This window comes from Zophobas morio, unplaced genomic scaffold (genome assembly GCF_036711695.1).
Source record: "Zophobas morio isolate AGI-343-1 ecotype UQ-CSIRO unplaced genomic scaffold, CSIRO_AGI_Zmor_V1 ptg000041l, whole genome shotgun sequence".
NCBI classification, from domain to species: domain Eukaryota; kingdom Metazoa; phylum Arthropoda; class Insecta; order Coleoptera; family Tenebrionidae; genus Zophobas; species Zophobas morio.
In genome coordinates, this window is record NW_026972146.1 from 542,065 (window position 1) to 554,803 (window position 12,739).

Below are 12,739 nucleotides of genomic sequence, written 5' to 3' on the forward strand. Positions count from 1 at the left end.
TGAGTTGAAGAGAAAAGCAAGGGAAAAATTAAGAAAATGGAAGAATAACAGGGGAACGAAAGAAGAGTACTTAAAAGCAAGAGAGAATTATAGGAGAAAATGTGAAGAAAGAAAAAGAGAAAAACGAGAAGAAGAAGAGAAACAATGAAGTCCTTGAAAACAGAAGAAGTATGGAGATACATAAACAAGGAACGGAGAAGGAAGACTGAAGTCAGTAGGAAAATCAATAATACATAAATGGAAAAGGCACTTTATGGAATTATTGGGAGGTTGTGAGGAAAAATTCTGCAAAATAAACAAAGGAATCACAACGACGGAAGAAATGTGGAGAGGTTCGGAAATAGCAGAAGATGAAACAGGAAGACAGTTTGAAAGACTGAAAAGAGGAAAGACACATGAGGGGATGGAATCCAGAACGAAGCGTGGATGTATTTGAGGAGTAGATGCTTACCTGGTAATAAAAATGGAAGAAGTATATGAAGAAACAGTAAATTAGGTGAGAGTGAATGGAATAGAGAGCGAGAGTTTTCATAGAAATAGAGGAGTGAGACAGGGATGCCCACTCAGCTCCGTATTGTTTCCACCTTATCTAGGAGATATAGATGAAATGTTCAAAAAAGCACAGACAGGAAGGGTGGTAGTGGACAAAGAGAAAGTGTGGTTGTTGGCGTACGCAGATGATTTGGTGATTATAACAAAGAAAAGAGAAGAAATGAAAACAATGATTAAAAGTTTCGAGAAGTACATACAAAAAAAGGAATTGAAAGTGAATGTGGTAAAAACAAAAATGGTGGTGTTTGGGAAGAAAGTAAAAAAGGAGAAGGAAGAGTGGGCATGAAGAGGGAAGAAGATTGAACAGGTGAAAGAATTCCAGTACTTAGGATATACATCAAAGAGCCATAAGTCAATTCAAGAAATGGTCCGAAAAGCGAACAAAGTGATAGGAACAGTATGGGGAATAGGAGAGAGAAAATTTGGACACGATTATATGAGAAGAATGATGATGTTTGATAGTCTGATCAAAAGTGTATTTATGTACGGAGCTAATGGAGGAAATATGAAGAAATAGAGAGAGTGCAAGAAAAATACTTAAAGTGGACATCGAGATTGGAAAAGTATATGCCGGGGTATATAGTGAGAGAAGAAACAAAAAGGGAGAAAATGAGAGTGGAAACGGGTAAAAGGACGGTTGGATTTGAAACTAAGTTTACTGAGAGAGGTGGTTGTAAAATATTGCAAGAATGTTGGAAAGAAATAAGAAAGGAAGGGGGAAAACATGTTTGGAACGAAAGAGACAACTATTATGAAGAAAAGGGGTATGCATGTGAAGAAATAGAGAGAATTAGAGAAATGGGAAGGAGTATGAAAGAACAACTGAGTCTAAGAGAGAGGGAAATAGATGAGCAAGAACGCAGATCGAGAATATCGGAGCCTAGATATAATGCAGAGTATAGAAAAATAGTAAAGGATGAAGTACCAAAATACACAGAGATAGAGAGTATAAAGGAGAAAAGAATGATGGCGAGATTTAGGTGTGGAAATGAAGAGAAAGAGAATAATTTTTGGATGGATGAAACTGACAGAAAGTGTAAGATATGTTGGAGAGAGGGAGAAACAATAGAGCATATGCTGGAAGGATGTGAAGGATTGAGAGAATCGGAGGAAAGCAGAGAAGAAGTGCTGAACGAGGATGGAAGAGGACTGGACTGGATGAAAGAAGTACGGAAAATAAGGGAAATAAGGCAAGCAGAAAGAATAGAACAATTATTATTATATAAAACTCGAATATTTAATTTTTTATTGATTTTTATTGATTTATTTGTATTATGTAGATTAAGTTCATTTGTACCCCTACTGGGAATCTTATTAAGCCTGTAAGGCAAATAATAATACATAGTTAATGTTTCTCTAGCTTGATATAAAGCGAAGGTACAAATCAGCAAAAATTGTGTATGGACTTAAATGTTAAATGTTCGACCTATAAAAACTTGTCAAAGTTTTCAAAATCCTACGTTTACAATGTTCGCAGTTAATTTTAGGCCCTTGGTGTTTAAATTTAAAGCGATCTGGTGTTTCGTTGCTGGATGGACTTGAAAAAATCTTATGAGCCTTTAGTGTTTTACTTTTTACGCATCTGAAAAAGTTTTGAATGCCGCAGTGTTCGGACACCAATGGTGTATTATTTTGAGAGCCCCTTGACATTTTTTTGCAAATGATTTAAAACAATTTTGGGGAACTTCCTATGTAGAAAGCATTTGAAAGTGCTTTGGAGCCTTTAGTGTCTTTTCTTATAAACATTTAATTAAATTTCTTACAGGATAGGCTATTTGCTAAAATCTTAACAGCTACTAGACCCAGACACCCACCCACCCTCTCATTTCTTCAATGTATGTCATCTGCCAAAATCAGTTTTATCTTAGCAGGTACTAACCCCGCCCACCCACCCTCTCTTTTCTTAGAGCGTATGTCATTTGCCAAAATCAGAATTTTTACAAAAAATGATCAAAATTTAGAAACATTACGAACCTCAGCACAAAGCAAGAATTTTGAACATCCCTTGTGGATAGTTGGTTATGCTTTAATGGATTTTTCTTTTGTTGTTTTTGTTTTTGTTTATAATTTATAAATGTCTTATTAAATGTTTTTTGGTTTATTTATTACTCAAAAAAAGCTTGTTTTATTGATAACAATGCACAACGATTAATGACTACTAGTGGTTATGATTATTTTCCTAAAAAAAAATAAAAAGTGGATGGTAAGCCGGAGGTATTCACACATTAGGTGAGTGCAGTGTTGCCAATTTTACTTTTATAAAATTACGTTGTTTTCGTAATCTACATCATAAAGAATTTTTTTTTATTCTTTTGGGACTGCTGAAACCCCGTATATGACGTACTGAAGAGTTAATCCGCCATTTTCCAGACACCCGGTATATTGATGGATCATTGAAATATCACTCGTGTTACAACACAGTAAAATAAAAGTAATTAATGGAAATTATGCACGAAATATGCTTTTATATACAGTAAAAACAAAAATATGCGGCAGAATATACCGCCACATACTATTATATGCAAAATATTCAAAATAAAAATTATTCATTGAAACCAGAAACATTAGAAAAAATTGGTCCAAAATTGTTTCGACAGAATTTCCCTCGTACCTAAATTACTATGAAACAATTACAAGGACACGGATTGGTGCAGTGTAGTGCTTGCTAAGGATGGGCGGGGCTAGTATTTGCTAAGATAAGATTGAATAAAGGAGGGGCTAGTACTTGCTTAGATAACAACTGAACAATATTAAGAGTAATCGCTGGAAAGAAGGGCGGGTGGGCGGGCGGGCCTATTGCTTGCTTATGGAAGGCTTTGTAGCAAAAAGTTAAACTTAGCCCCGCCCACCCACCCTTCTCTCATTTTTTAATAAATATTTGTATTTTGACTAACAATTTACCATACTTACAATAAACAACGTCTGCAGGATTTCAAAGTATTCAGTTTTGCAGTTCTTGATTTAATCAATAAAATAAACTGACTCAGACATTAATTTTTTTGAGACACCCTGTATACACAAATCTAAAAAAAATTAACGCAGTGATAAATCACAAGTATAGACTTGTTCAGCAAAATTTTAGGGAGGATGAGTAAGTATATTAAAAAAACATCTTCAAGATTTCAAAGCATTCCGTGACGGCGGACAGACAGACGGACAGGCAGACAGACGGAAAAGGAAGACCTATTTCTTCGTACTCTAGGGGTCATGAAAGATCGAGAAAATGTAAAAGTAGAGACTCGACTACAACACATCTGTAAGATATCATTCTCGGAATTTGAGGAAAATTAAAAAGTGACCAATTTGCGATAAAGCAAATCTTTCATATTTTTATCGTTATCATCTGCACACTCGACAGGGGAATACCCCACCTAAAAGTTTAGATTTCTGAGAAACCTTTGACGTACTTTATTGCTTTATATAAATTGAATAATCGAAATCCACTATTTTCGATTAGCGTTCCAAGTGTGCATAACATTGGTGAGTCCAAGTTTCACGTAGTCAAAGTCCATTATTTCCTTTTCCATTTTTCGCTAGTTCGAAAAAATGGATTTCGTCGCTGTAGAAACCGACGACTGGATAGAAAAACTAAAATGTAGGAGCTGTGGCAACTACCTGTCGTACTTTCCAATCCGCACCACCTTCAACAACGCAAACATCTGCGGAAGATACCACCCTGTCCCAATAAACGCCATTAGAAACGAGATCTACGAGCTGGTCTCCCAACAGATGAGATTTCCGTGCCGTTACATGAGCGAAGGCTGTTTTGCCAAATTGTCTCCTGAAGACACTCCAAACCACGAAAGTCAGTGCACTTTCAAAGATCTCAAGTGCCCCACCTATGATTTCACCCGCTGCAACGCCAAGGTATCTTACCGCGACTTGATGTCGCACTGCCAACTTAGGCATGGCGACTTGTTTCTGAAAAACGGCCAATTTGAAATTCCCCTGACGTGTCCCCAGAACTCCTACCATCTTCTAGAACACAACAACCAACTTTTTATCGTCAGGAGGAAGTTTCGATTGGTGGATAATCTTTTCCAGATTTCTGTAACACCTCCCGAACGTGGCGATCATACAGTGTGGCCATACAAAGTGCGTTTGTCGTATGGTAGCACTGAGCTGGCGGTTAAAGGTAACACCAAAGGGGGTGTTAAGGAGATTTTTTTGAATGTGTTGGTTAGCCAGAACGTTAAGCCGTCGAAGATTACCGGGAGGGTGTTTTTGATGAGGAAGGCCAGTGGTCCCGAGGCGGTAAAAGACGAGAGGAATGTATTTCCGGAAGGGGCATTTCCAAGCACCAGCTCGAGGGTAGGTGAAGGGCAGACGATTTCGAGAAGTCCGAAGACTGGAATCCTGGGGAAACTGGCCATGGAGAAGAGCAAGTACCGCTCGCCGTTTTACGTTCGCAATAAAAGTTAAATAAAAGTTTGAATTGTCCAGTAGACTGCTGTTTAATTTTTACTTTGAATAAATGTAACAGGAAGTCATGATTTTCTGTTGCTAATCAGAATTTCTCTCTTTATCCCGGACGCATATATTCTGAACTTGAACAAATATAAGCATACACGGAATGGGACTATTTGGCGCGGCCGACTTGGCGCGAGCCATTTTGGCGCAAAGCCAACTTGGCGCAGGGACACTTTGGCGCAAGCCATCTTGGCGCGAGAACGTCGGTATATAATATAAAAAATATTTATTTTTCGTAATGCAAATAACTGTTTGTGATAAAGTTTCAGGGGCTTAATACATCCCGTTATTATAACACTCACCCTGTATAAGCCCCGCCCACCCACCCTATCTCAATTGTGATGACTATTTTCATTCGTCGTGAGTCCTGAGGCGGAGCTTAATTGCAAAATCCTTATTGTTTACAAAAAATTAACATGTGAAATATGTTCTTAAGCAATCGTTTTGTTCAAAGAAATCTATGTGAATTGAGTAAAAAAAAGCCAAGGAAATTAAGAAAAAGGACACAATATAAGCCCCGCCCACCCACCCTATCTTAAGTGTGATGACCTTTTCATTTGTTTCTTGTTGTGTAAAAAAGGACGATTGCGTATATTGAGGAAAAAAAGGCAAAACATGAATTAGTGTTTTTTCTATGAAATCTCAGGAAAATTAGACAAAAAATATAAAAAAAGTGATTCTGGGAAAAATAATAAAAAAAAATACAACTAAACAACACATTCATTAACCCAATAACGTGTAATAAAAGTAGAGCTAGGGTACGAAAAACAAGAGAGAAGAAACGAAAGAAAAGAAATAGAAATAAGAATATGGGATGAAGAGGGAATTCAAAGATACAGAAGCAGACTAGAAAGAAAGAAATTCGAAGTAAAAGAAGACATAGAAGCTATGAGAATGGAGTGAGTTGAAGAGAAAAGCAAGGGAAAAATTAAGAAAATGGAAGAATAACAGGAGAACGAAAGAAGAGTACTTAAAAGCAAGAGAGAATTATAGGAGAAAATGTGAAGAAAGAAAAAGAGAAAAACGAAAAGAAGAAGAGAAACAATGAAGTCCTTGAAAACAGAAGAAGAAGTATGGAGATACATAAACAAGGAACGGAGAAGGAAGACTGAAGTCGGTACGAAAATCTAAATACCTAAATGGAAAAGGCACTTTATGGAATTATTGGGAGGTTGTTAGGAAAAATGCTGCAAAATAAATAAAGGAATCACAACGACGGAAGAAATGTGGAGAGGTTCGGAAATAGCAGAACATGAAACAGGAAGACAGATTGAAAGACTGAAAAGAGGAAAGGCACAGGAGGCGATGGAATCCACAACGAAGCGTGGATGTTCGGGACAGAAGGAGTGAAAGAAAGGATACGGGAAGTGGTAGATGGAGTTTGGAAGGGAAAAGGATTTCCTCGGCAGTGGAGGGAAGGTATAATAATCCCATTATTTAAAAAGGGGCAAAAAAGTGATGTGCACAAGTACCGAGGGATCACATTGCTCAATACGGTGTACCAGATATACGCAATGGGGTATGTTACCAGACGGTCAGGCAGGATTTAGGAAAGGAAGAGGTACTATCGACAATATGTACATCCTGCGGCATTTAGTGGGAAGAGAAACAAGGAAAGAGGGTGGACGAATGTACGCATTGTTCATAGATTTCAAAGCAGCGTTTGATAGCGTGAATGGAGAGAAAATGTGGGAGTATTTGAGGAGTAGATGCGTACCTGGTAACGAAAATGGAAGAAGTATATGAAGAAACCGTAAGTTAAGTGAGAGTGAATGGAATAGAGAGCGAGAGTTTTCATACAAATAGAGGAGTGAGAGAGGGATGCCCACTCAGCCCCGTATTGTTTGCACCTTATCTAGGAGATATAGATGAAATGTTCAGAAAAGCACAGACAGGAAGGGTGGTAGTGGACAAAGAGAAAGTGTGGTTGTTGGCGTACGCAGATGATTTGGTGATTATAACAAAGAAAAGAGAAGAAATGAAAACAATGATTAAAAATTTCGAGAAGTACATACAAAAAAAGGAATTGGAGGTGACTGTGGAAAAAATAAAAATGGTGGTGTTTGGGAAGAAAGTAAGAAAGGAGAAGGAAGAGTGGGCATGGAGAGGGAAGACGATTGAACAGGTGAAAGAATTCCAGTACTTAGGATATACATCAAAGAGCAATAACTCAATTCAAGAAATGGTCCGAAAAGCGAACAAAGTGATAGGAATAGTATGGGGAATAGGAGAAAGAAAATTTGGACATGATTATAAGAAAAGAATGATGATGTTTGATAGTTTGATCAAAAGTGTATTTATGTACGGAGCTGATGGAGAAAATATGAAGAAATAGAGAGAGTGCAAGAAAAATACTTAAAATGGACATTGAGATTGGAAAAGTATACGCCGGGGTATATAGTGAGAGAAGAAACAAAAAGGGAGAAAATGAGAGTGGAAGCGGATAAAAGGACGGTTGGATTTGAAAATAAGTTTAGTGAGATAGGTGATTGTAAAATATTGCAAGAATGTTGGAAAGAAATAAGAAAGGAAGGGGGAAAACATGTTTGGAATGAAAGAGACAACTATTATGAAGAAAAGGGGTATGCATGTGAAGAAATAGAGAGAATTAGAGAAATGGGAAGGAGTATGAAAGAACAACTGAGTCTAAGAGAGAGGGATATAGATAAGCAAGAACGCAGATCGAGAATATCGGAGCCTAGATATAATGCAGAGTATAGAAAAATAGTAAAGGATGAAGTACCAAAATACACAGAGATAGAGAGTATAAAGGAGAAAAGAATGATGGCGAGATTTAGGTGTGGAAATGAAGAGAAAGAGAATAATTTTTGGATGGATGAAACTGACAGAATGTATAGGATATGTTGGAGAGAGGGAGAAACAATAGAGCATATGCTGGAAGGATGTGAAGGATTGAGAGAATCGGAGGAAAGCAGAGAAGAAGTGCTAAACGAGGATGGAAGAGGATTGGACTGGATGAAAAAAGTATGGAAAATAAGGGAACTAAGGCAAGCAGAAAGAATAGAACAATTATTATTATATAAAACTCGAATATTTAGTTTTTTATTGATTTTTATTGATTTATTTGTATTATGTAGATTAAGTTCATTTGTACCCCTACTGGGAATCTTATTAAGCCTGTAAGGCAAATAATAATACATAGTTAATGTTTCTCTAGCCTGATATAAAGCGAAGGTACAAATCAGCAAAAATCGTGTAGGGACTTAAAAATGTTTGACCTATAAAAACTTGTCAAAGTTTTCAAAATCCTACGTTTACAATGTTCGCCGTTAATTTTAGTTCCTTGGTGTTTAAATTTAAAGCAATCTGGTGTTTTGTTGCTGGATGCACTTGAAAAAATCTTTTGAGCCCTTAGTGTTTTACTTTTTACGCATCTGAAAATGTTTTGAATGCCGCAGTGTTTGGGTACCAATGGTGTCTTATTTTGGGAGCCCCTGGAGATTTTTTTTTTAAATTATTTAAAACAATTTTCCGGGACTTCCTATGTAGAGAGCATTTGAAAGTGCTTTGGAGCCTCTAGTGTCTTTTCTTATAAACATTTAATTAAATTTCTTACAGGATACGTCATTTGCTAAAGTCTTTACTACTAGACCCAGACACCCACCCACTCTCTCTTTTCTTAAAAGGTATCTCATCTGCCAAAATCAGTTTTATCTTAGCAGGTACTAGCCCCGCCCACCCACCCTTTCTTTTATTAGAGCGTATGTCATTTGCCAAAATCAGAACTTTTAGAAAACATGATCAAAATTTAGAAACATTACGAACTTAAGCACAAGGCAAGAATTTTGAACATCTCTTGTGTATAGTTGGTTATGCTTTAATGGATTTTTCTTTTGTTGTTTTTGTTTTTGTTTATAATTTATAAATGTGTTATTAAATGTTTTTTGGTTTATTTATTACTCAAAAAAAGCTTGTTTTATTGATAATAATGCACAACGATTAATGACTCCTGGTGATTATAATTATTGTCCTAAAAAAAAATAAAAAGTGGATGGTACGCCGGAGGTATTCACACATCGGGTGAGTGCAGTATTGCCAATTTTACTTTTATAAAATTACGTTGTTTTTCGTAATCTACGTCGTAAAGAATTTTTTTTATGCTTTTGGGACTCCTGAAACCCCCGTATATAACGTACTGACGAGTTAATCCGCCATTTTCCAAACACCCGGTATATTCAAATCCCTGCACATTTTAGGAGGCATATGTATGTCGATTACTATATACTGAAAGATCATTGAAATATGACTCGTGTTTACAATATAGTAAAATAAAAATAAAAAATGGAAATTATGCAGGAAATATGCATTTATATACAGTAAAAACAAAAATATGCTGTAGAATATACCGCCACATACTATTATATGCAAAATATTTTTTCATATTTGGTCATAATTGGTCCAAAATTGTTTCGACAGAATTTCCCTCGTACCGAAATTACAATGAAACAATTGCAAGGACACGTATGAACTCGGATTGGTGGAGTGTAGTACTAGCTATGTATGGGCGGGGCTAGTATCTGCTAAGATAAGATTGAATAAAGGAGGGGCTTGTACTTGCTTAGATAACAATTGAACAATATTAAGAGTAATCACTGGAAAGAAGGGCGGGTGGGTGGGCGGGGTTAAACTTATCCCCGCCCACCCACCCGTTCTCTCATTTTTTAAAATTATAAATAAATGTATTTTGACTAACAATTTAGCATGCTTACAATAAATTTAAAACGTCTGCAGGATTTCAAAGTATTCAGTTTTGCAATTCTTGATTTAATCAATAAAATAAACTGACTCTGACATTATTTTTTTTGAGACTCCCTGTATAAACAAATCAAAAAAATTTTAATGCAGTGATAAATCTTCACATTTAAGATAGGATGTGTTCAACAATATTTTGAAGTGAGGTCATCAATTTTTTAGGGGGGATAAGTAAATATATTAAAAAACATCTTCGAGATGTTAAAGCATTCCGTGACGGTAGACAGACAGACAGACGGACAGGCAGACAGACGGAAAAGGGAGACCTATTTCTTCGTACTCTAGGGGTCATGAAAGGTCGAGAAAATGTAAAAGTAGAGACTCGACTACAACGCATCTCTAAGATATAATTCTCGGAATTTGAGGAAAATTAAAAAGTAACGAAATTGTGCGATAAACCAAATATTTCATATTTTTATCGTTATCATCTGCACACTCGACAGGGGAATACCCCACCTAAAAATTTAGATTTCTGGGAAACCTTTGACGTACTTTGTTGCTTTATCTAAATTAAATAATCGAAATCCACTATTTTCGATTAGCGTTCCAAGTGTGCATAACATTGGTGAGTCCAAGTTTCACGTATTCAAAAGTCCATTATTTCCTATTTCCATTTTTTTTTTCGAACTAGCGAAAAAATGGATTTCGTCGCTGTACAAACCGACGACTGGATCGAAAAACTAAAATGTGCGAGCTGCGGAAACTACCTGTCGTACTTTCCAATCCACACCACCTTCAGCAACAAAAACATCTGCGGAAGATGCCGCACTCCCCCAGAAAACACCATCAGAAACGAGATCTACGAGCTGGTCTCCCAGCAGATAAGATTTCCGTGCCGTTACATGAGCGAAGGCTGCTTTACTAAATTGTCTCCTGAAGGCACCCCACACCACGAAAATCAGTGCACTTTCAAAGACCTCAAGTGCCCCACCCACGATTTCACCAGTTGTAAAGCCAAGGTATCTTATTGGGACTTCATAACGCACTGCCAACTTAAACATGGCGACTTGTTTCTGAAGAACGGCCAATTCGAAATTTACCTGACGTGGTCCCAGAACTCCTACCACCTTCTAGAACACAACAACCAACTTTTTATCGTCAGGAAGAAGTTTCGAGTGGAGGATAGTCTTTTCCACATTTCTGTAACACTTTCCGAACGTAGCGATCATGCAGTGTGGCCGTACAAAGTGCGTTTGTCGTGTGGTACCGCTGAGATGGCGGTTAAAGGTAACACTAAAGTGGGTGTTGAGAAGATTTTTTTGAATTCGTTGATCAGCCAGAAGGGGAAGGCGTCGAAGATTACCGGGAGGGTGTTTTTGATGAGGAAGGCCAGTGGTCCCGAGGCGGTAAAGGACGAGAGGAATGTGTTTCTGGCAAGGGGATTTCCAAGCACCAGCTCGAGGGTAGGTGAAGGGTCGATGAGTTCGAGAAGTCCGGAGCGTGGAAACCTGGGGAAAATGGCCATGGAGAGGAACAAGTACCGCTCGCTGTTTTACGATCGCAATCAAAAATAATAAAAGTTTGAATTGTCCAGTAGACAACTGTTTAATTTTTACTTTGAACAAATATAACAGGAAGTCATGATTTTCTGTTGCTAATCAGAATTTATCTCTTTATCCCGGACGCATATATTCTGAACTTGAGCAAATATAAGGATACAGAATTCACTCAAGAAATACTTTACACAATTTATCGTTATCATCTCCGATAGGGGATTCCCTATCTACAAATTTTGATGTGTTCCCAGAAATTAAACATTGACATACTCTACCAAAATCAGTAATCGTATATCTACCATTTTTCCTTAGTGTTCCAAGCGTGCAAGACATGGGCCAACTTACTGTAAGAAATATCATCTCAAGAGTTCGCTATCTCACACTTCAATTTTTTTCTCTAGTCTTCCCACATGGAATTCGTCACAGCGCAGGCCCGCGCCTGGGTCGAAAAACTAAAGTGTGCCAACTGCGGAAACTTCTTATCCTACTTTCCAATTCACACCACCCTCAAGAGCCAAAACATCTGCGGAAGATGCCCCACCCCCTCAGAAACCGTCATCAGAAACCAACTCTACGAGCTACTCTCCCTACAGATACAATTTCCATGCCGTTATGCTGGCCAAGGTTGTCCTGCAAATAAATTTCCTGCAGAAATTCCACAGCACGAACTTCAATGCACCTTCAAAGAGCTCAAGTGCCCCACCCAAGATTTTACCGATTGTAACAATAAGGTATGTTATCGCAACCTGATAACACACTGCCATCTCAAACATGGCGGCTTATTTTTGGAGAAGGGCCTATTTGAAATTCCTCTAGGGTGGTACCATAAACACGACGGTCTTCTAGAACACAGAAATCAACTTTTTATCGTCAGGAGGAAATTTCGAGTGCAGGATAATCTTTTCCAGATTTCTGTAACACCTTCGGAATGTGGGGAAGATACAGTGTGGCTGTACAGAGTTCATTTGACCTGTGGTAGCGCTGAGCTGGGGGTTAAAGGTAACACCAAAGTGGGTGTTACCGAGATTTTTCTGGATTCGTTGGTTACTCAGAAGGGTAAGGCGTCGAAGATTAGCGGGAAACTCTTTGTGATGAAGTCTAGTAATCCGAAAATAGTGAAAGACGATATTAAGGCGCTACCACTTCGAAATGTATTTCCAAGTACCAGGTCGGACTCAACTAAAGGGCAGATGGGTTTTAGAGGTATAAAGAGTGAGAGCCTGGGAAAAATGGTGCAGAAGAGGAAGGACCGGTTGCCGTTTTACGCAAGTCGAAAATAATCAGAGTTAGAATTGTCTGTTTAAACTTTATTTTAATAAAAATAAAACGAGAGACCTACGTTTTCGTTTTTGGGGGGGTCAAGAAAACATAACAGTAGTCGAGTTTTCGGTGAAGTACCTATTTTTATAACGTATTCTAAATGATAAGAAAAATCTCTAATCCACTGG

The 12,739-nt window shown here is 37.6% G+C and overlaps 4 protein-coding genes across 8 annotated transcripts in view; 3 read left to right on the forward strand and 1 right to left on the reverse strand.

Moving 5' to 3' along the window:
- Nucleotides 1–12,739, reverse strand: part of LOC135140865 (LIM domain only protein 3-like) — a 228,676-nt gene that overhangs the window by 82,214 nt on the left and 133,723 nt on the right. The gene's annotated exons all lie outside the window — the stretch shown is intronic.
- Nucleotides 3,939–5,065, forward strand: LOC135140876 (uncharacterized). The gene is made up of 2 exons (XM_064071604.1): nt 3,939–4,032; nt 4,090–5,065. The coding sequence occupies exon 2, from the start codon at nt 4,099–4,101 to the stop codon at nt 4,972–4,974; it is 876 nt and encodes a 291-aa protein (XP_063927674.1). The 5' UTR covers nt 3,939–4,032; nt 4,090–4,098; the 3' UTR covers nt 4,975–5,065.
- On the forward strand, nt 10,004–11,336 carry LOC135140902 (E3 ubiquitin-protein ligase siah2-like). Its single transcript, XM_064071645.1, has 2 exons — nt 10,004–10,360; nt 10,427–11,336. Exon 2 carries the CDS (start codon nt 10,434–10,436, stop codon nt 11,307–11,309), a length of 876 nt encoding a protein of 291 aa, XP_063927715.1. The 5' UTR covers nt 10,004–10,360; nt 10,427–10,433; the 3' UTR covers nt 11,310–11,336.
- Nucleotides 11,427–12,629, forward strand: LOC135140901 (uncharacterized). The gene is made up of 2 exons (XM_064071644.1): nt 11,427–11,637; nt 11,693–12,629. The coding sequence occupies exons 1-2, from the start codon at nt 11,623–11,625 to the stop codon at nt 12,569–12,571; spliced, it is 894 nt and encodes a 297-aa protein (XP_063927714.1). The 5' UTR covers nt 11,427–11,622; the 3' UTR covers nt 12,572–12,629.